The 24,049-nt window shown below is 47.0% G+C and overlaps 1 protein-coding gene across 1 annotated transcript; it reads right to left on the reverse strand.

Annotated features, from left to right (window-relative positions):
• Positions 1-24,013, reverse strand: corin (corin, serine peptidase). The gene is made up of 24 exons (XM_084546645.1): positions 23,907-24,013; positions 22,350-22,494; positions 16,443-16,754; positions 14,958-15,069; positions 13,887-13,991; positions 11,913-12,172; positions 11,706-11,819; positions 10,427-10,534; positions 8,345-8,455; positions 7,526-7,648; positions 6,313-6,420; positions 5,246-5,477; positions 5,015-5,157; positions 4,793-4,900; positions 4,596-4,709; positions 4,295-4,405; positions 3,883-4,006; positions 3,544-3,672; positions 3,289-3,338; positions 2,550-2,736; positions 2,290-2,452; positions 2,104-2,212; positions 1,888-2,021; positions 1-744 (listed from the first exon to the last, which is right to left on the reverse strand). The coding sequence occupies exons 1-24, from the start codon at positions 23,967-23,969 to the stop codon at positions 562-564; spliced, it is 3,348 nt and encodes a 1,115-aa protein (XP_084402771.1). The 5' UTR covers positions 23,970-24,013; the 3' UTR covers positions 1-561.
• Between the last annotated feature and the right edge of the window lie 36 nt (positions 24,014-24,049).

Consider the following 24,049-nt stretch of genomic DNA (forward strand, 5'->3'; position numbering starts at 1 on the left):
GTCAGTTCATATAGAACTTTTGGCCCCGGGTATTTCCCTTGATGCCTTGGGCCCCTGGGACGTCTGGCTCCATCACTAATCCCTACTTATCTGTAGTGTTGATGGACACCCAACTGACGTCAAAGAACCACCAGGAGTCAGGTCTCCTCTACACTGTATTCACTCTAGATCATCATGTCCTGAAAATATTTGCGGACTTGAATGTTTGGATTGCAGTCTGATTAGATTTAATGGTGCACAACATCCTGGATTCTCTAATGTCAGACTGGTTTGGTGAGACCTGGTTCTTACATTAAGTTCTGAGCAGTGGTCTCGGCGCCTTCTTTGTCTCCGTACACGTCTCTGAACCACGGCAATAAAAATAATCATTTAGTGAATGTTTTAACAGCGGCTGAACTAGCTAGCTAGTCGTCCTACTGTTATTTATTCTGCTGTCCACACAGCAGCCGGCGTCTGAAGGCTCTCAGTAAAGATATAGGCACAGGTAGAGGAGCTGAAGGTGTGTTGTGACTGGCGGTGACATCACTTCCTCCTGGAATGTGTGTGTGTCGTGTGTGTGTGTCAGTCGGTCAGGTATGTGTGTATGTAGATCTGTTGTTGGATCCAGGGCGTGAAGTGCGTCACGTTGCTGTAAACTCCAGGTCCGAGGACTTTACTGAAGCAGACGCTGCCCCAGGATGTGAGGCCGAACAACGTCCAGCGACCGCTTTCCTCCTGACACACCAGAGGGCCGCCGCTGTCGCCCTGGAAACAGAGGATTCCTGATTAATGACACGAACCAACAACCAACAACTGGAAGGTAGGTCTCGTCTAAAAAGACCAAATAAATCAAGTTCAAAACTATCCTGACCCTGGTCTCCATGACCCTGGTCTCTATGAAGCCTGGTCTCCATGACCCTTGTCTCTATGGACCCTGGTCTCTATGGACCCTGGTCTCTGTGCACCCTGGTCTCTGTGCACCCTGGTCTCTGTGCACCCTGGTCTCTATAACCCTGGTCTCCATGGACCCTGGTCTCTGTGCACCCTGGTCTCTATGACCCTGGTCTCCATGGCCCCTGGTCTCTATGGACCCTGGTCTCTATGACCCTGATCTCTATGGACCCTGATCTCTATGGACCCTGGTTTCCACGGACCTTGGTCTCTATGGACCCTAGTCTCTATGACCCTGGTCACCATGGATCCTGGTCTCTGTGGACCCTGGTCGCTATGATCCTGGTCTCTATGATCCTGGTCTCTACAGACCCTGGTCTCTATGGACTCTGGTCTCTATGGATAGGTCAGACTTCAGTGTCAGTAACATTGTGTCTGATTAATTAGTGATAAACTAAAATGTCTTCTAGATTAGATCGTATTCTAATAAAAATAGAACCAGGCCCACTCTCCATTTGGACATTTGGAGAACCAAAGAACCCAAAGTGTTCTGCATTGGGTTTTTACCTCTTGGACATTTTATTTATCCTGGACATCAGCACATTCTACCATTGTGCACATTATACAATCCATAAAAATACTGATATTTCCTCCATGTTGTTCACACATGTAACTCCCCAGGGAAACCAGCCACCAAGGCATGCTACATATCAATGCTAAGCTAACTTTCACTACAAGATGGGTGTATTGTGTTCATTATCTGCAGTACCACCAGTAGTCCACTAGATGGAGGCAAAGAGCTTGTTTGAAATTGAGGCTCAGGGCTTAGATTCTAGCATGTCACCATGTGGTAGATAGCTGATGGTGAATTGTGTGGATAGGCTCAACATCTGGTATCTGGTTAGCTCCAGGTAGCCTCAGTGATGACTCATGATTTACTGTGATATCCAGTTTAAACCAGTTGCTGGTTGTCTGAACTGTCTGAATGTGAAGATGACCAGTTAGTGGAGAGGTTACCATGCAGGAGTCAACAGTCCCGGCGTCGTATCCAGCGCAAAGCATTCTGGGAGTGATGGTCTTCATGTCGAAGTAAGACTGACACTGAGAAAACGAGATGATCCGGACCTCCCCCTCCTGCAGCTTAAAGGGCACTGAACACAAACACATCAGGTTTAGACATTCTACCAGCAGGTGGAGACAGAAGCAGCATGTGACTGATTCAGCGTCTCTTACTCCTGTTGCCCATGTGACCCCAGCCGGTGATGTAGCAGTAGGAGTCTGGTGAGGGAAGCTGTCCGAGCTGGGGCAGACACACCGGCCTGACGAAGGCCGTCTCCTCCACCTGCACACAGCGACACACCTGATCAACACTGACAGATCACTGCTGAGCATCAACACTGTGCATCGGTGCTCTCTGACCTCAGAGTCCAGCTGCACCACGCTGATGTCGTAGTCGACCACCGCCCGGTTGTAGCGCGGGTGTACGAAGATGGAGCGCACCCCGCGGCTCTGACTGTGGACCCCCGGATGGTCCAGGTTACTGAGACCCAGCACCACCTTCCACAGGTCTGCGCTCTCTCTCCTGGAGCAGAAAACACGATGAGTCCTCCATGATCGGAAAATCCTGAACAGACCCTGAACCCTCAAGCCCCCACCGCCCCCCCCCCGCCTCGACTCACCCCTCGAAGCAGTGCGCCACAGTCAGAGCCCACCTCCGGGCGATGAGGACGCAGCCGCAGACGTGTCCGCTCTGGCCGCTCTGCAGCGAGCACTGCCACGGCCACGCCCCCTGCCGAGACACCCGGCCTCCCAGAATACGCTTCCTCCTGCTGGGGTAGACGCCCACCACCGGACGCAGACCACACTCTGACGGAGAGAGAGAGAGTCGACGCCTCGGTCATGAAACCAGGGATCAAATAAAGCCGACGACAGTCAGTGAGCTCCGACAATAAAACCCTCTACCAATCAACCAATAGGAGCACAGAGACCTGACGTTATGGTTCGTTTACGTCCTTGTTTCAGGAAGTGAGTCGCTGGCTCCGCCCCCCTGATGACATCACATAACAGACTGAAAGCGATGACTGGTCGGAGCCCAGCGAGAACGTTTCATCTCACCAGACAGAAACATAATCATACACTAGTTAAGCTTGATGCAGTGACTGTAAATATGTTTTTTTCTTACTTTATCTGTAATTTAACTAATCTTTTATTATTTTTTAAGTGTCTTCCTGCTCCTCTCATCTCATCTCATCAGCTAAAGTCACTCAGTGGGATTCAAATCTTTTACATTTGTCTCCATCTGCTGGTTGCATCCAGAATGACATGTTCTTCTTCTCCTATCTTTAAACCTGCTGTTGAACCAAACAGCTGATAGAACAAACATTTCCACACAGCGACATATACAGACGATATATTTACCTTCTCTGGTGCACAGGACTGAAACTCTCCGCCTGGAGTGACACGCGTGGCTGCAGAACAGACGTTTACACGGTTATGAACAAATCAAAAAGCTTTAATTTTAGTAGCAGAGTATGAAACTTAAAAGGTTATCTGTAAAAGGCTCAGTCAGAACATGTGAGGTTCTCTTTTAACACGGTTCTAGCTAAAGGTGATCAGTGGACGAATCTGATCTGGACCGTGAACGTTCTCGGTTGGAGTTTAAACGACCGATACCTTCTCTTCTCCAGTCGGGCCTGCAGAGCAGAACCGTTCCTCAGGTTCCACTCTGGGTGGACGTGTAACCAGCGGCGACGGCCTGGGACCCCAGGCTGGTCGGGTATCATGGAGACAGAGGAGGGCACGCTGCAGAGGAAACAAGAACCCACGTTACATCTAGTCTGTTATACTTTTAAACTCGCCTGTCTACGCTGGTGTTCAGTCACGTTCAGAGAATAATCGACAAAAACAACGACATGTGAAGACTCGAAGCTAAAATCTCCTGGAAATACTGAGTCATGTGTGATGTCCTCTGAGGTGACGGAAACAAGTGTGTGTGTGTGTTACTGACCTTACCCTAGTCCCAGCTGGTTGCAGGTCAGTTTACTCAGCTCGTGGTTCCACTCGTCGGCACAGACCTGATACTCTGCCGCCGTCTTGAACACCGTCAACACGGAACCCGACTGATCGGACAGGGACACTGCGGAGACAACACGTCAGACGGCGTCAGGAAACGCGTGCGTTCATACATGGATGGAAAAACAGTCGATGAATGTCAATGATGGGGTTTCTCCAGGAAGAATGTGTGCGAGAATGCCTTCCTTCATATCATTCATAATAATGTAGAATATCACTTTACGCAGATGACACACACCTGTACATCTCCAGCTCTACTTTTCACTACTTCTTTAAATTTTTAATAGTTTCTTTAAAAATAAATGAGCAATAAACTTCACGCGGTTGTCCACAATGTAAAAGTTCATCGTACCACAGTTCCATTCATCCGAGCTGTCTGAGCAGTGCTTCTCTCCGTCACACCACAGAGTCCGATGAACGCACTGATGGTTGTTACAGGACAGCTCGTTGTCCCTGCACACCGCTGAGAAAAGACAAATAAATGTCATTAAAGACACGGTCAACGAGTTAATCACCCCTGCACCGCTGAGAAAACGTTAAGAACATCATCTAAATATCAATGATTCATTAATATAAATGACAGGAGATGATTTACTAGACTCGTGTCCCTGCACGTCCCTAAAGAGAAGCTTTAAGATTAATAGTTGTCTCACTGCAGTTTTCCTCGTCCACCAGCAGGGGGCAGTCTGGGAACCCGTCACAGATCATGCTGGCTTTGATGCACACCTTACTGCCGGGACACTCCCACAGAGCGCGCTCAGAACATCCTGTCAGACACAGACGCTTGTTTACCGTGGAGCTACGGGGAGACGGTGGGGCTCTTATTTTGAAAAGCCAGAGTCCAACTCACCGCAGTTGTCCTCGTCGCTGTGGTCGTCACAGTCCAGGTGTCCGTCGCAGCGCTTGGTCGCCAGGACGCAGCGACCCGACCGGCACTTGAAGTGGCTGGGTGAGCACTCTGTCACCACGGCAACACACCCGAAAAAAAAAAGAAAAACAAGGAGCAAAGACATGACACGAGAACGGACGCAAACAGTCCAACATCATCACGATCGGGACACTGAAACACTACCGTCCACGCCGTCCTCCGGCAGCAGGCAGGTGGCGTTTCCTCCCTCCTCTGGAAACTGACTACAGTCCGAGTCCTCGGGCCACTGCAATCCCACAATGCCGAGCACCGACTCACACTTCTCCTTCGCATTACGACACAGAGACCTGAGGACAGAGGGACAAGAGTCTTACGCTGGATCGTCCTACCCGTGGACGGGTATAACGAAGGTGGGTTAACTAAGGAGGGGCCGACCTGCAGGGCGGGACCTTCTGCAGACTGACCGGGTCACACTTCGGTACCAGCAGGGTGCAGGCGTAGAACATGAGGTACTGGTAGCAGCCTGTCTGGACCAGGGCCGGGAACAGAGAGGACTCCCAGGACACGGAACTCTCCCTCTGGGACAGGTGGCCCAGGTAGTTGGGGTAGCTAGTCAGGTTGTAGGGCAGGTTCATACACAGCTCCAGACTGATGGGTTCACAGCGAGCTGGAGGCAGAGAGCAGAGTAACGACCAGATCCCACCACCAGGGGGAGACATAAACCTTCACAGGTAGACTGCACACCTGGATGCAGCTGCACAGGTCATGGTAAGGCCAAAAGAAAGAAGCTGGAACCACAAGAACTGGACTTGTTGGGTTTCTAGAAGATGTTTCATCCACGTCGAGATATAATTTACAGTCTGAACATCTGTCTCCAGAAAGTTTCATCACCATCCAGAGAACCATTCACTGGAGACTGGATCAAAACAGACTCCTTCAGCTCCAGGTGAGCTTCGGGTGGACTCTACCTAAAAGATGTTCCTGATCAAGAACCTAAACCCTGAACACCTGGAGGAAACGCAGGTCTTCTAGATACACAACAAGTCCACATATGTCTTTGTCTCAGCTCATTATTCTGTGATATTCTCTAAAAAGAGGAATCTAAAGACGTTGTGAAGTTTTTTGACACTGACACAAGTTTTGTTTTTTTGACTGTTCATGAAATCATCCTGAAGTGTTGGTTGGTTTTATTTAAGTTCTGCTCTCTGGTGGATTTGTTTTGATTCTACAGGTTAAGTCCCGTTATGGTCCAAACACAAACTTGCAAACTATTTTAAAGACGTCCAGGGTGATACAGAACAATAAGATCTGAATATCTGAATCCTCCATCTTTAATCTCTGAGGAGAACAAACCTCAGTCATCATCAACCACTGACGCTGCTTCCATGACAATCAGTCACAATAATCCAGAATATTAAACCTCTCTGTTCACACTGAGCTGCTGGTAATAATAATAATAATAATAATAATAATAATACTGTTAATATATTTTCAGGACTCACTGCAGTTGCTGTTGTTCCGGGGGTCACAGGCGGTGTTGCCCCCCCCACACGGTGACTGACAGGAGCTGGAGATACAGCTGGGCTGACCGGGAACACAGCCGCCCTGATCTGGAACAAAAATAAAAAAATACAATGAACTCAGAGTAATCTGAGTAATGGTAATCAGAGTAATCAGGTCTGGATCTGATGCATGATTCTGGTGGAAACGTTTGAGTCCAGGAAGGTTTCCATCAGTTCCATCTTCAATTTGGATTCAGAAGTCTCTATGACCCTGGTTTCTATGATCCTGGTCTCTATGGACCCTGGTCCCTATGACCCCTGGTCTCTATGACCCTGGTCTCTATGACCCTGGTCTCTATGACCTTGGTCTCTATGGACCCTGGTTTCTATGGACCCTGGTCTCTGTGGATCCTGGCCTCTGTGGATCCTGGCCTCTATGACCCTGGTCTCTCCGGACCCTGGTCTCTCCGGACCCTGGTCTCTATGGAACCCTGGTCTCTACGGACCCTGAGTCTCTCCGGACCTTGGTCTCTGAGGACCCTGGTCTCTATGGACCCTGGTCTCTGTGGACCCTGGTCTCTATGGACCCTGGTCTCTATGGATAGGTCAGACTTCAGTGTCAGTAACATTGTGTCTGATTAATTAGTGATAAACTAAAATGTCTTCTAGATTAGATCATAGAAAACACCCTGATAGCAATGATATCATTCTGAACTCATTCAGCAACCCCTTGACTAGAATTGGACCAAGAGTTTAGAGAAATACCACAAAGGTTCCAGTTAAAGTAGAACCAGGCCCACTCTCCATTTGGACATGTGGAGAACCAAAGAACCCAAAGTGTTCCACATTGGGTTTTTACCTCTTGAAAGGGAATCTGGCTACGACATACTACTGATTCCACTACAGGAGGCAACGTACACACAATTCAACCTTTGGACGTTTTATATATCATCGCATTCCATCATTGTCCACATTATACAATTCATAAGAATACAGATATTTCCCCCTCTTCTGATCCGTCTCACATGTTAATGACCTGGATGTGAACTCATCAATGATGGAGTACAGCTCCTTCACCATCAGGGGGCGCTGACGGTGCATCAGTAACTGTGTTAATAACTTTGGTGACAGTTCAGAACAGCTACTCCTCTAAATGAAGGGACGAGGACGGACAGAAGGACGTGAGACGGTGTGTGGAGGAGGGATGTCTCACTCTGCTCTCTGCTGCAGTGCTCCTCGTCGCTGCCGTCTTTGCAGTCGTCCTCTCCGTCGCAGCGAAACGCAGAAGGGATGCACTGACCGTTCCTGCACTCCAGCAACCCCTGACTCTTACAGGCTGCACACACAAACACACATTAACACACACTTAGTGTAAAGTTTAATATGTGTAAATGTTCACATGAATCACCAAGGATGAAGCAGTGAATCATCAGAGGATGACTCAGCTCTGTGTTCACACAACTTTTTTTGAGAAGACGTTTTATCTGAGTAACTTCTTCAGCTCCAAGGGACTGGTGGGAAGTTGGACGTTTAAATAGGAAACTCTGTGGGTGTAGTCCACGTAGAAAGGTGCAACTGAAGAAGTTTTATTAGATACACTATGATCTGGATGACTGAGAACCTCCACATACAATCATTAATTAAACTAAAAGAAGAAGAACTTCATAATACTTGACAGATCTCGCTGCTTTTCATTCAAAACTACAGGTGAGAGTTTAATCTGTCCACTGTAGCATGCTAGCTAACGTTAGCCTAGAGCTAGAAGACAATCAGCTGCTCTGTGTTGTTGTCGACTCATTTCTCTGGTCGGTTGTTGAACTGATGTATTAGTCCTGATTTTAGAATCAATCTGAACGTCTGTGATCTGCAACCACCTCACATTACAAGATAATCTTAGCAGAACCTCACACTCCTGGACTCGTTCACATCCTCGTTGCTCTGTTCAAATGAGTCTCTATTCCGTTTGTTTTCCCCCGTTTCAACCTGCTCCAGAAACGTTTAAACAAGCGACAGATCTTTGACAGAGACTCACAGCAGTTGAGCTCGTCGCTCTTGTCCAGACAGTCGTGGTCTCCGTCGCAGAGCCAGTCTCTGGACACGCAGCGGCCGTCGCCACAGCAATGCTCGCGGCTCAGGTCGCAAACTGAACAAAGGACAGCCAGAGTTACAACATGTAGCTACACACTGGTTTATAATACACAAAAAACACAAAGAACTACAACCCAGGACTGTTAAACTACCTCTACCGTCACAAGGCTTTAACTTCCTCTGCTTTTCAAAATAAAAGTTTCATGCAGCTGATCGTAGAACTAAAGCTTTATTCACACAGGGGTTAGTTTTACCTGAGGACCTCTAGTCACATGTGATAAGGTCAGAGGTCGTCTGTGATCTGAATCCTGAGAGAATCATTCATGTCAGTAAGTTAAAATCAAACGTCTAATTACCTTAAAGATTTAGATTTAGATTCAACTTCATTGTCATTACACCTCTAGGTGAGTGAGACAAGACACAGTATACACAATGATTGAGGTCCTGAGATGAAACTAATCCAGAGAGAATCAGCATCTCTCTCTGTTTCTATTTATTTAAACAGTTTCTTTGTTTTTTCTGAACTCTGTTATAAATCAGAGTCTGGTCCAGATGTCTCTGCACACCATTCAGACCCACTCGCAGAATAATTTTATCATTAAAGTGAAGCTGTGTTCTGGTATGAAAGGTCTAATATTAACTCTGACACGCAGACGTCAGAACCAGAGAGAAAGCCGGGAAACGAAGCAGATGAAAACCAGACATTGGTCGTTTCTACGTCACATGGCGCCTCCAGGTCGAACTGATCCTGGTGAACAGGACTGAATCGGTCTGGGTTTCATTCTCATGAATAAATAAATAATTACTCTACTCTACTGACGTCTCTTCTACCTCCCTACATACCTCCACACTGCCTCTGACGGCTTCACTTACTTTGCTGTTCTGGGTTCTTTGAAGCATCTTGAGACAATTTGAATCATTATTGATGATTATATATAAACAAACTGATAATCACCATCATCCATCTCATCATCCTTCATGATTTTACTTCTTCTGACGGTTTAGAGCTTTTTATTCTGTGGATGGGTCTGAATGCTGTGCAGAGACGTTTCACCCAAACATCTGTTCAGACTTTCTGATTTATAACAGAGTTCATAAATCACAGAGATGCTGATTCTGTCTGGATTAGTTTTATATCTGGACCTCTGTGCTGGAAGCATAGACTGTATAAAGCTGGACGGTGGAACATCTCCTCTACAGTGAAGCCAGAGCAACTAGAGCTCCCCCTGGTGTCAGGCTGCAGTATAGGTCATAAGCTCCACCCCCTCCATGTTAGTGGGCGGGACTTGACACTAATGTACACATCAAATAGATGGTTTCTGTCATTTTAGGTAGTTAATATAATGTTGATGAATGTTCAAGTGTTAAGTCTTTGGATAAGTTTAGTTTTAGTTATTTGACGCTATAGAAACAGGATGTGACATCGTGACCACTAGTTGCCATGCCAACCGCCCCGTAAAAGGTCATGTGGGACCGTGAAAGTTGTAAAAACTAAATAAATAAACAAGTCCAGTGTATAATCCATCATCTCCTTGTAACAGGTGGAGGTAGAGCAGAGCGTAGTATTAATTAAACTAAAACATGAGTGAGTCTGGAGGAAGTGTGGGCGGGGCTTCAATATCACGGCTCCACGTGGCTCCGCCCTCAGACCGTACTGATCAGACTCTGGATCCAAAGTCACAAGATGGCGCCGCCCGTATCCCCGGGAAAATAGTGTCAGTTTGACCAATGAGAGGAAGAGGAGACGTGTTGTCCATATTTATATACAGTCTATGCTTGGGAGGATCATGGAAATAAGGTAATTAGAGGTGTGACTTTAACTTTACAGACATGAACGATTCTCTCAGAGGTCCTCAGGTTAAATAATTACTCTCTCATAAACATGGAGGCGTCAGGTGGTGGCGCCGCTCTGATCCAACAGCTGATCCTGATCCGACAGACTGCATCCTCACTAGTCATACTATCAGTGTTAATGGGGTTGTGGGGACCAGTGTGTGGTCCTCACAGAGACAGAAACACGTCTCACCACAGTTGAGTTCGTCGCTCAGGTCTCCACAGTCGTCGTAGCCGTCGCAAACCAGAGACGGAGAGACGCAACGACCGGTGTTACAGCGGAAGTCTGCATCTGCACAGACTGGAGACAGAGACAGAGACAGAGACAGAGACAGGGACAGAGAGACAGAGACTTGTTGAGTTTTAATGGAGACATCAAAATAAAATCTACATGTTTCTCTTTGTTCGTTTACGTCTCTGAGGACACGGAAGACTGGACGTGAGACAGAATGAGAGATCTGATTATTTAAGACTGAAAGAAAGATGAGACAGGAAGTTAAACAGATTAGTGATGAGAGAAATAAAAACAATCAACAGAGAGAATCAAGGTGAGACAGAAATAAACTAATTAAAACTAAATTAGAAACAGAACGAGACACGAGCAGAGTGAGATGATGAAAATGTATTTCATCCATCGGTTTAGATAAAACTAGAAATGATGGACGAGGAGAAAACAAACGACAAATGAACTGGTCGTAAATAAAAAAAGATGAAACTAGAAGAAGAAGAGGAAGTGAAATAGGAATAAATGATGGTGGAGAGTCTCTATCAGCTGAAGGTCACATGACTGGAGTCTGTTAAAGACCTGATACTCATCTGGACCTGGATCTGGACCTGGAGGAACCTGATCTGGACCCAACAAGTCCAGTTCTCGTAGCCTCAGCTGGTTCTTAAATTAACTCTGACCTGTTGTTTCCTACATTTATTGTTCATTCATTTCATTTGTTTGTCTTAACCAATCATCTCTCTTGTCCTGTCTCACCTCCAGTCTTTTTGTCCCGCCTCGTTCCGTCCTCCTCGTCCTCTGAACTATTTCGTTTGTTTTATTTTACAGCGACATAAAAAACCCAGGAGGTCAGAAACAGGTCGAGAGACATAAACCAACAAAGAGGAAACTCTCTCTCTCTCTCTCTTTACATTCCTATGGTCTCTACAGCCTATAGCCTCTTCATGTCGCCATGACGACCACTTCTACGTCTTAAACACACACACAATAAAAAAAAAAGCTTCAGGAACTTCAATCCATCACACGTCACCATGGCGACGGCCTTAAACCTCCCCCCAGCTATTTATACAGAGCACAGTGTAGTGTGTGTCTGTGTGTGTGTGTGTGTGTGTGTCTGTGTGTGTCACTGTGTGTGTTATTGTGTGTCATTGTGTGTGTGTCATTGTGTGTGTTATTGTGTGTGTTATTGTGTGTCATTGTGTGTTACTGTGTGTGTGTCATTGTGTGTCATTGTGTGTGTGCTCACCACAGTGCGTCTCGTCGCTCCAGTCGTCACAGTCGTTGTAGCCGTTACACGCCAGTTTCTGGGGGACACAAATCCCCGTCGCGCACAGGAAGTGGTCCTTCCCGCCGCATACGGCTGCCGACCAATCACAGAGGAGCAGAGGAGTGACGTCATCAGGTTTAAAAGGCCAATAAGGACGTGTGTTTGTGTTTTGTTTTTTTAACTCACATGGTTTCCCTTTAATCTGTCGGGGCGTGTAGCAGGCGGGCTGGGCGAGGGCTGCTGTTGCCGTGGGCGACGTCGGTGAAGGTGACGATGACGATGATGAAGATGACGGCGTTGACGGAGTTGGAGACGAAGGGTAGGTGACGTTGCTGAACTGCGAGCAGCGCAGGAAGTCGGGCCAGGAGGCGTTGAACATCTGGAGGACGGGCTCGCAGCCTTCCCTCGCCGCCTCGCAGAACGAAGCGCAGGGCAGCACCACCCTCCTGAAACGCGCGCACACACACACACACACACGGGTTTATATCTCTGTGAGGACATCACACACACCCTGAAACCAGGTCTGGACAGGGTTCAAGATGGACGACGTGTCTCCTCTTCCTCACATTGGTCAAACTGAAGCTAGAACTGCAGGGATACAGACGCCGCCATCTTGGGTTATTAATGACCCCGCCCACACTTCATCAACTACGACCACCTCATCAAACATCCACATTACACTAGTTACTGACTAATGGACTATCTTCATGTTAGAACCAGGGTTCTAGTTCTTCTTAACTTTGTGGCAACTTTGACGCTACTGCGAGAAGAGAGAAATTTGTTCTCACAACTAGAGCTGCAAGAACAAGAAAAAAAGTTTGTTTTGGCCAGGTAATTTATACGTCACAAGAAACTCATAGGCCCCTCCCACTGCAACATACGTCACACTCGCTAAGCATTGTGGGAGACGCGGGAGACGACGAAAGACACTTTTCGTATTGTTTTCGGATGTCGGCCAGTGGTTTTGACTACGCAGGAGACATTAGCGCTCACACTGTGAATGTTAGCATCTGGGAGCTCACAGAGCGGCCGCTAGCATTTCTGCTTTTCCACATTAACCACGCCCACTTTCAATTTCTGACCAATCACAGAATAGCTGCCGGACACCACATGAGAAAAAAGTTCTGCCCTGTTGACGTGTCAAGAACAAGCTGTGAGAACTAAATGACGTCAAACTTCAGAACAAACTTCTCATATCTTGCGTAGTATATAACAGCCTTCACTGGTTAACACTACGCTCTGCTCAACCTCCAGTTATGAACAGATGTTGGATTATACAATTAACTTATTTTTTTCTTTTTAAACAAGCACCAACTTCTGATTTCTGACTCTTTTCCCCACAAAGCTAACGGTTGTTTTAGCTAGCTATCTCATTAAAGTTTAACTTCAAGAACCGAGAAGACGACTCAGATCCCCTTGAGTGTCAGCTGTCAATCATCATGATGTCACATCCTGTTTTTACAGCGGCCCTAGTCCCATCCAATAACATGACATGGAGGGGGGCGGGGCTTATAGGACCTAGACCTAGACCTATACTGCAGCCAGCCACCAGGGGGGAGGAGCTGTCATGGCGTCCACTCCCTTTAGAAGGAGGACATTGTCTCTCAACGTAATAAAAACAAGAACACACACACACACACATCAGGGAGCAGTTTCTCGGTAGCAGCAATAAAACTCAGATTCCCATAATCCTCCTGTGAGAGGTCAGAGGTCAAGCAGAGTTGAAGCCACTGAACAAGTGTGTGTCTAATTTAAGGGGAGGGGGACGGAGGGAGGGGGGGTGTCAGGGTTATTCTTAGAGACACACACACACACACACACACACACACACACACACAGTTGTTGTCTGAACAGCTGAGATTCATGAGATTCACAAACTCCTCCTGGTGCTTGTATCTGCAGAGAAGAACTCGTTAGCGTTAGCGTTAGCATGCTGCTAATTGTTAACATGACTGAGTTCTGTCTGTCTATCCTGTATAATGCTGCTGCAGCTGGGAATCTATCTGTCTGTCGATCGTCTGGTTGTTTATCAGGAAGTCTTTTAATTAAGTTCTTATTTGCAGATGTTCATGTTTCTGTGAAGCTCTTTGTCGTCTTGCTTCATACAAGTGTTTTATCTTGTAGACGTTATCGTCCTGTGTTTCTGTTCTTGTGTCCTACCTGTCCAGCGAGCCGTCGGCGGCGAGACACTCGGGTAACGCCAGCGAGCAGCCGAACAGCATGATGTGTCTGTAGCAGGAGAGTCTGCTGAGGTAGCTGAAGAACCTGGAGAACAGAAAGCAGACAGGTAGCTTCAGACTGGATCCACCGGTCTGAGCCCACGATGGACCGACATCATCAGGACATAGAGGCGCTGCTGTGGTGACATGTGGTTAGATTTCTGGGGAGGTACATGTACGACTATACACCAATCAGCCACAACATTATGACCACTAACTGGAGAAGTGAATAACATTTAAACCATCTTGTGACAGTTCATCGTTCTGCTGGGAAACTTCTGGACCTGGCATTCATTGGTGTGGATGTTCCTTAGACATGTAGCACCCACCTAGACCAGACCAGGCACCCCCACCCCATAGCAATGACACTCCTTGATGGCAGCAGCCATCCCCAGCAGGATGCAGCCACAAAAACGCTTCAGGAACAACTAAAAATAAAACATGAAGAACAGCAGTTGTACCTTGATCCTACTAAAGTCAGATCCAACTTGTCTTTACAGAAGCATTGGTGGTATAGTGGTGAGCATAGCTGCCTTCCACGCAGTTGACCCGGGTTCGATTCCCGGCCAATGCAGACATTTGTCTTTTAGCATTGTGATTTAATTTAGAGGCCACAAAGGCCCCTCCCCACTAACAACAAGACACCCTCAGAAGGTCCATGTCCATTCTCTGATGAGCCAACACAAGGGAGACCTACACCATAATAGGAAGGTGGACATAATGTTATGGCTGATTGGTGTAACTTAAGCTTAACAGCCGCTGCCTTAAAGTGTAAAACTGTGTTCAGGAGAAAAGTCACCAGAACAGAACAGGTTCCTCCAGGTCCAGGTGATAGAAACCTAAACTCTCCACCAGACATTTAGAGCTGAGGACTTTAAGGACACGTCCACATGTCTTTGTCTCATTTTGTCCCTTGGAGCCTTCACAGACTGAGGCTGTACCTGGACCAGCTACAAACCCAGTCTCCTTCAGTCCACTCACAAACACAAAGAGGAACCGTGAACGCCGTTACCTTAGCAACATGTCGACCTCTGAGCTCTTCACCACGGCGACGGAGGAGGACAGCCACGTCTGGTTGTAGGGCAACATGTGACACTGAGGCTCCACGATGGGCTGACAGCGTCCTGCAGAGAGACGAGGACGAACGTGAGGACCAAGGACCAACCAGGCCATGTCAAGAACCCAAGACTAGATGTTTCACTGTCTCAATGTCTCAATGTCTCAGTGTCTCTGACTTACATTTTGGGATGTTTCTGGGTTAAAGGAGTCTCTGGTTAAGATCTGAGTAAAATAATAAAGTTAAAGGAAGACGTCTTGGTTCGTCTCAGTTCAGGACTGGACACTAACATGGAGGAGGAGACATTACGTCTTCTGGCCCTGCTCCTTCTTCACTTCTTCATCATTCTCCTAATTTGTTTCCTCCTCTTCCTCCTCCTCCTTCTCCTCCTTCTTCTTCCTCCTCCTCATTTGTTTCTTCTTCTTCTTCTTCTGTTCCATTTCCAGTAGATGTGATGCTCCTCTTCCTCAGTGATCCTCTACAGTGGTCGATGTCTCGATGTGGACACATGAGTCCGATCACATCATCTGATCTTGTCTCCATGGAAACAGATCGTCTCTGATCCCAGCCGCCGATCCAGTGTCGTGTCTCGTTTCTTACTTTAAAACAGTTTGACGTCTTTATTAAATAATCCGGCGTCCAATCAGAGCGCAGGACGGAGCGGGGGCTCATCAGTATTCACCTCGAAGACACATTAATACCGAGAGAGGAGGAGGAGGACGGAGGAGGAACAGAGACACGGAGACGAGGGGAATATTAAAACAGAAACTGGACGGACGATTTATCAGCGCCCACAGTCGTCCTTCCGTCTTTGAGACGACTCTGAGAGACATAACGCCGTCCCGGGACGCTCACCATAATCACAACCCGGAGACAAACGTGTGCTCTGAGTCACAGTGAGACACGGTGACGGGGAGACAGTGACAGAGACATGGCAGAGGACATTAGGTCTGATTTCAGCTCAGACTGTGTCTCAGGTTTCTCGTCCATCCTGCGGTAATGGACACTAATAAGATTTTAGTGTTTGACAGGAGAGGACACAACAATAACACAGAGAGGACAGAGGGGACAGAGGGGACAGAGAGGACAGACGGCGGTGGGGTTTGTAGTGACCTGAATATTTGAGTTGTCTCCACTCAGTTCAGATGAGAATCAGCATCTGTCCTCCAACCAACCAATCGAGACATTTAAACTGAATCAGATCACGTGTATGACTACTGTCCATTACCACCTTAAGCCCCGCCCACAAACGAACAAACTTTACACCTCAAACACTTTGCTGTATTTTCTCGCTAAAGGAACTAAAGTATGTCCTCCAGAGATTGTTGTGTTTAAAGTCGTCTGACAATTAGAACCACATTTCCCACAACCCCCTGCTGCTTCCCATCCTCATCCTCACTGCGTCACACCTCGACCCCGACTTGAAGGTGTGGCCGTTACCTGCGTCAGGCGCCGGGGTGGTGCTCGTCGGCCAGGTGGTGCTCAGCGACGCCACGGACGTAAGCCAATCGGGAGGCTTGGTGTAGGGCTGGGTGGGCGGGGCCTGAGAAGATGAGGCTGGAGGGGGTGTGCTCTCGCTGCGGTTGGCCGCGTCCTCGCCACCGCGGCTTCGTAGCGAGTACGTGGCATTTTCTGGCCCGGACGCGGGGGACGGGCTAGTTGTGCTGTTGCTGTGGTAACCGGGGTCGCTATCGGCGATCGGCTCGGGGGAGGGGAGGGGGCTGGAGTCCGAGAGGCTGCTGCCCAGTATACCTGAAGAGAAACAAAAACAGTGAAACAGCGTCATCTGTACCGTGAATTTAAAGATCTGTAAAGTTGTAGTGACACAGAAAACACTTCCAGGTTTAGCTCTTGACACAGACACTTGGAATCAACATCCTGACTGATCTGGTCTCTAGAGTCCAGGTTAAATAACTCCAGGTGTGAACACTGATCTGGTCTCTAGTGTCCAGGTTAAACAGGTCCAGGTGTGAACGCTGATGTGGTGTCTAGAGTCCAGGTTAAACAGGTCCAGGTGTGAACACTGATCTGGTCTCTAGTGTCCAGGTTAAACAGGTCCAGGTGTGAACACTGATCTGGTCTCTAAAGTCCAGGTTAAACAGGTCCAGGTGTGAACGCTGATGTGGTGTCTAGAGTCCAGGTTAAACAGGTCCAGGTGTGAACACTGATCTGGTCTCTAAAGTCCAGGTTACACAGGTCCAAGTGTGAACACTGATCTGGTGTCTAGAGTCCAGGTTAAACAGGTCCAGGTGTGAACACTGATCTGGTCTCTAGAGTCCAGGTGTGAACACTGATCTGGTGTCTAGAGTCCAGGTTAAAAAGCTCCAGGTGTGAACACTGACCTGGTCTCTAGTGTCCAGGTTAAACAGGTCCAGGTGTGAACACTGATCTGGTCTCTAGAGTCCATGTGTGAACACTGATCTGGTGTCTAGAGTCCAGGTTAAACAGGTCCAGGTGTGAACACTGATCTGGTCTCTAGTGTCCAGGTTAAACAGGTCCAGGTGTGAACACTGATCTGGTCTCTAGTGTCCAGGTTAAACAGGTCCAGGTGTGAACACAGATCTGGTCTCTAGTGTCCAGTTTAAACAGGTCCAGGTGTGAACACTGATTTGGTGTCTAATGGAGACACATTTATATTAACACCAGGTAGGTGGACCAGGTGAGACCAGACTGGCTTTAACGTCCCATCTTCATCTGTAAACCACAGTGGAGACAATAAACTGGTGTTTACTGATGAACATGAACCTCCCTCTCTGACAGTTCACTTTGTCTCTGGTGACATGAAAGACGAAGGACGAGCGGTTGATGAGACAAAGCCACGGCGTCAGAGTGATGGCGTTACCATGGTGAACCAGCCAGACCGAGCCATTAACGTTTCATCTGTCGTACTCAGACAGAGAGGCGCTGACATGTGGTTCGTCTTTTGAATCTTTGGTAGCAAATGTTGAAAGTAAAAAAAACAAACTGACGCTGACGGATTTTAATGAGTCACTGAGGTCGACGCCTCCTCACGTACACATGACGGTGAATGACAAACTAAATATACACGAAACATATCACAGAATACGTCCTGAATCCTGAATAAGAACGCGCATGGAAATATCTAAATACACAAAAACAGGTGACGAAGCAGAAACATAAAGACGCCTCAGAGTCAGAGACTGAAGCTGATGCTTCATATTTCATAACACAAAACAAAAGAGCAACTCGTCCTCAGCAACAACAACTTGTCTTCCAGCTCAGATTTCACGACTGGTTTAAACACGTTTTCATAAACTGTGGAGGTGGATGAAAAGTCAATATGTTGTAACTTAGTCCCAACAGCCTCATCGTGTTGTTACACCTTTACATCTCAGGTGTTGAGTTACACCCACGTTAGCATGCTGTTAGCTTCTAGCACTAACAGTTGTCTTTGCATACATATTCTGATGTTGTAAGCATGAGTTTTTATTTTATATGTCAGTCGGAAAAGGGTGGACTGCCTACTCCGGGTCGGGGAGGAGGTCCTGCCTCAAGTGGAGGAGTTCAAGTATCTCGGGGTCTTGTTCACGAGTGAGGGTAGGAGGGAGCGGGAGATTGACAGGCGGATCGGGGCGGCATCTGCAGTGATGCGGATGCTTAACCGGTCTGTCGTGGTGAAGAGAGAGCTAAGCCGAAAGGCGAAGCTCTCAATTTACCGGTCGATCTACGTCCCAATCCTCACCTATGGTCATGAACTTTGGGTAATGACCGAAAGAATAAGATCGCGAATACAAGCGGCCGAAATGAGTTTTCTTCGCAGGGTGGCCGGGCTCAGCCTTAGAGATAGGGTAAGGAGCTCGGACATACGGGAGGAGCTCAGAGTAGAGCCGCTGCTCCTCCACGTCGAGAGGAGCCAGTTGAGATGGCTAGGGCATCTGGTAAGGATGCCTCCCGGACGCCTCCCTGGAGAGGTGTTTCGGGCATGTCCCACCGGAAGGAGACCTCGGGGCCGACCTAGGACACGATGGAGGGATTATATCTCTCGTCTGGCCTGGGAACGCCTGGGGGTTCCTCCGGAGGAGCTGGCTGAAGTGGCTGGGGAGAGGGCTGTCTGGGTTTCCCTGCTGAAGCTGCTGCCCCCGCGACCCGGACCCGGATAAGCGGGAGAAGACGAGACGAGACGAGACGAGACGAGATGTTAAAGGAGATGTTCAACATTTTCAGTTGTTAGCTCGCTAGCTGTTAGCTTTGGTTGCTTAGCACGATTTACAGCTGACTTTCCGTGTCATAACTATGGGTTACACTTGAAAACAGAGCTATATTCAGTTAGTGGTTATGAGCTACGTTTACGTTCGCCTAAAACAAGCTAGGCTAACTTTAGCTAAGGTTAGCTTTTGTGAGAGTTGCGGCGTTGCTACGAGAGATGCAGCTGTGAATACGGTGACGACACGCTCCTTCCGCCGTTACGACACGAGAGGTAGCATTAGCCGTAACTGTTAGCATGCTAACGACGACAGGGTAGCATAATGTAGGACATAATGTGAAAGACGTTAGAAAAAGACATTTCCTCAAACATGTTATAAAATTAAAACTTATAAACAAGAACATATTAACTTTAAATCTATTTCTGAAAACATCAACTCTAAACCACAAGAGGGCGCCGTTTCTGTTGCGTCTTCTAGTGAACATGGTAAATATAATCCTAGCAATAACGTCTCTCAGTCTGAATTCAGAGGACTGATGTGGACGTCTGTCTCTGAATCCTTCTTTTAAATACTTTTGGTCGTCGATCATCGATCCAGACACTAAATACTCAGAAGGACCAACGCTGTGGTGTTTCCAGGGTACGGGAATAGACGACGACAGCGATGCAAAGTAACGATGGTGAAATGAAAACGGTCTCATCTCCAGTTAGAATCTGTTCAACACGCGAGCGGCTGCACGTATGTTTTAATATTAAACACGACTTTATGTAACAGGAGGTTTATTTATAGAGTTAAAGTCACAACACGACTCCGGCTCCGACAGAATTACCTCCACGTACCCGGGGTCTACAGCAGAGGACGTACGGTGTGGCGTCTTGAATATATTCAGTGGTGATGTGAAGGATTGATTAGGATATAAATATTCTGTTATATTATTTATTTTGTGATTAATTAAAATGTCTCAGGAAGTTGTTTGGTTTCCACGAGAACAGCTTCGATGAGGCCTGAGGCTGATGGAGGGATCCAACGTCCACCGTCCTAAAGATGTTTACACATTTGTCGTTTTGATGAAGATGATGAAGATGATGATGATGAACACGGAGGTCAGCGCCTCTAGTGGACATTAGAGGAACTGCAGCTTCTTGTTTCTGTCTTTCATTCTATTTTCTTGTTTCATTCTCTCCGTCTCAGCGTTTGACGTCGTGGACGATGCGAACGCGTCGGAGGGAAACGACGGGGTCCGTTAGACGAGTAATGGCGAGAGACGGCGCTCGCAAAACGCTTTATGGCGTCTGAGGGAGAGTGAAATGAGCCGAGGAGGAGACGACAACAAAAACAGCTGCAGAGGAAGAAGAGAGGAAAGAGAGGAGGAGGAGGAGGAGGAGGAGGAAGAAGAGGTGACAGAAAATAGAAGAAGAAAAAGAAGTGGATGGGGGGAAGGAGAAGTAGAACAAAGACAAAGAAGATGAAAGAAACAGAAGAAGAAAAAGAAGAAAGAAAAGAGAAGAGAGAAGAAGAAGGAGAAGAAGAAAGAGGATAAGGAGAATGAAAAAGAATGGAAGAAGAAGGGAAAGAGTAGAAGGAGAAGAATAAAAAGGAGAAGAAGACAGAAAATAGAAGAAGAAAAAGAGGTGGAAGAAGTAAATAAGAAGTGAGAGAGAAGAAAAAGTAAGAGGTGAAGGAGAAGAGAAGAAGAAAATGGAGGGAGGAGGAGGAAGAGGAGGAAGAGGAGATGAAGGAGGAAGACACTGTGATCTTTCTTGTTTAGTTTTTAAAGGACGTTAACGGAGAGAGAGAAGAAAGGATGAAGAGGAGGAGGAGGTCTGCCTCTCTTTCTTTCTTTCTTTTTTTTTTTTTACTACCTGCGTAAATATTTGAAATTCTTTCGGAGCCGCCTCCTGATTGGACGAGGGACTCCCCGCTGTCATGGTGACGGGCCGAGGCACACACACACACACGTATGATGAAATGAACACAGAGTGTGTGTCATCTCTCCTTCTACACGCCGTCCTCCATCAGTCTGTTCATCATCCCTCCATCATCACAGATGAAAGGATGAAATGAATGAATGAATGACAGAGACGTCAGTCCGTTCTTCTTCTACTAATTCCCTCAGTTCATCTATCATCTATTCATCCCTCCATCATTTCCTGTCGTTTCTTTTCGTTCATCACGTCACAGAGAAACGATGAAATGAAGAAATGAACCAAAGAAAGAAAAGATGAAAAGAATAAATTAAGAGATGGAAAGAGAAGGAGGAGAAGGAAGAGAAGGAGGAGAAGGAGGAGGACAGAAAAAATATGGATTCCTGACGTTCATTCCCATCGCTGGAGGAACGGAGGAAGAAACGAACGACCAAGGAAATGAGAAAAAGAGAAAAAGAAATAAAAGCAGAAAGAACGGATATGAAGGAAGAAAAGATAGATGACGTGAAGTTATTCTTTCTCTCCATCATCCCTCTTTTTCTTCTCTTCCTATTTACAGAATGAATCGTTTCTTTACGTCGATCTTTCGCTTTTTCTACATGAACATTATTTTTTATTTCTCTTTTCTTCTTATATTCCTCTCCTATATTATCTCATCTTATTTTATCCTAGCCTAGCGTCATTTAGCTTAGCCTAGCTTATTTAATTTGTCTTATCGTATCTTACCTTCGCCTAACCTACCTAGCCTAGCTTATCTTATTTTATCTTAGCCTAGGTTAACTTAGCCTAGCCTAACGTAACCTAACTAGCCGCAGCCCAGCTTAGCTTAGTTTAGCTTATCTTATTTTATCTTTGTCTAACCTAACCTAACCTGCCTATCGTAACTTAGTTTAGCTTAGCCTAGCATATCTTGTTTTAGACTTAGACTTAGATAAACTTTATTCATCCACAAGGGAAATTGCTTGTGGATTGCTTGTGGAAATTTGTCTCTGTCTAACCTAACCTAACCTGCCTAGCGTAGCCTATCCTAGCCTAGCCTAGCTTAGCCTAGCTTAGCCTAGCTTAGCCAAGTGTGAACAAACAATAAACGATGGTTCTTCAACAATAAACAGGACTGGAACCGATGAAGAGCACAGAGAAGTTTTCCGGGCTGCAGCTTTAGATCAAACTATTATTTATTTGTTTATTTATTTATTTGTAAACATCCCAGGAAGCAGCCGGAGTGTTTGTGTGTGTGTGTGTTTGTGTGTTTGTACCTGTGAGGGCCAGGACGAGCAGCAGGAGGCCCGCCAGGAGGCTGACGGTGGGAATCAGGATGTAGAGCAGCAGTCGCAGGTGATTGGTGGATCCCAGCTTGTGAGGACACGCCTCCCCGCCCATCCTCGTCTCGGGTCCTCGAGTCTGTTGGAGGGTGGGGGGGGCGCACACACATGTCAACATCTAATCACTACAAGGAAACCACCACCTCCTGCTGGCCCTCTAAGTCCACCCTAAGCCCCGCCCCACCCACCCCTGGTTATTTTTACAGAGGGGTGAGGAGGGTGAGGAGGGTGAGCCGGGTGTTTCTGTCCTCTCAGAGTTTCCGTTGGACGCGCTGAAGCTATTTTTGAAGCGATATGACGAAGAGCTGACACTCAACACCGCTCAGCAGCAGCTCTGCTTCAAATACCACACGGGCTTTTATTTTGAAGGCCAGGATTAGACGGAGGATAAACAAACGATTTAAATGAAGTCAAATTAATTCACTCAGCTCAGACGATCAGTCCAAAAATATTCAGTTTGCCGTCATTTAATTTTTAATAATATTCACAAGTGTTAAACCAGAAACACTTTCAGACGGTGACTGTTAAAAAAATAATAATAATAATTTAAATAAACTACTAAAAGAAATAGCTGAAATGCAGCTGTTAAAAGACAGGATGTGGAGACAGAAGATCAATCGTTTCCATGGAGACGGAAATGTCTTCACATCTAAACATCAATTACTGGAGAAGTTTACAGATGAAGAGGAGCATCACATCTACTGGACATAGAACAGGAGAAGAAGAAGAAGGAGAAGAAGAAGAAGGAGAACAAGAACAAGAACAAGGAGTAGGACTTGTAGAAGAAGAGGAAGAAGTATGTCCTCCTCCATGTCCTCCTCCTCAATGTCCTGAATTTCTAGAGTCTTAGAAGACGACCCAGATGTCTCCACGTCTCCATCGTCTCCGTCCACACGGACTCCATCTTGGCTCGTCTTCTTCTTCTTCTTCTTCTGCCTCCATGGAGACTCCTCACCTGATGTTCATCTCAGGTGGAGCAGAGAGAGGAGACGTCCACACCTGATCCTCCGTCTGGTTTTATTCTGGTCGTCCCTGGAGGAGGGACGTGGAGGACGGAGGTGGGACCGTCCCGTTGATGGATCATCAGCTTCAGCTTCAGTTATTTAATGAAATAAAACTAAAAAGTAAAAACTTTTCTCCGTCGTGAAAAGACAAATGAACTCGTTGACGCGTCTGGATGAGATTTAAACGATGGTGTTGATCATTAACTCTGAATAAAACTGTTCATTCAACATTTATCTTCAAAATTAATTAAAGTAAAAAAACAAATAAACAAATAAATAATCAGGAACTAATCAACCAATCAGACGAGTCATCAGATCAGAGTCTGACTGTGTCCTGGTGAAGGTGAGACAGAGACAGAGACAGGACAGAGACAGGACGGGGAGGACAGAGGAGACGCGGCGCTAGCACCAAGGACAGCCGGAGGAGACAGCTCCACGAGCCGCGGGGACAAGAGACAGAGACAGAGAGAGAGACAGAGAGACTCACCGTGGAGGGTCCCGCTCCGCTGAAGGTGACACGCGGGAAAGTCTCGGACGGCGCGGACAACATGACCTGCTGCTGCCCGCCGCCGAGCGCGAGACCATCACTCTGTCTGCTGCCCGCGAGCTGCTCGGTTTAACGGAGACACC

The sequence above is a fragment of the Chelon labrosus genome (genome assembly GCF_963514085.1).
Source record: "Chelon labrosus genome assembly, chromosome: 1".
Taxonomy (NCBI): Eukaryota; Metazoa; Chordata; class Actinopteri; order Mugiliformes; family Mugilidae; genus Chelon; species Chelon labrosus.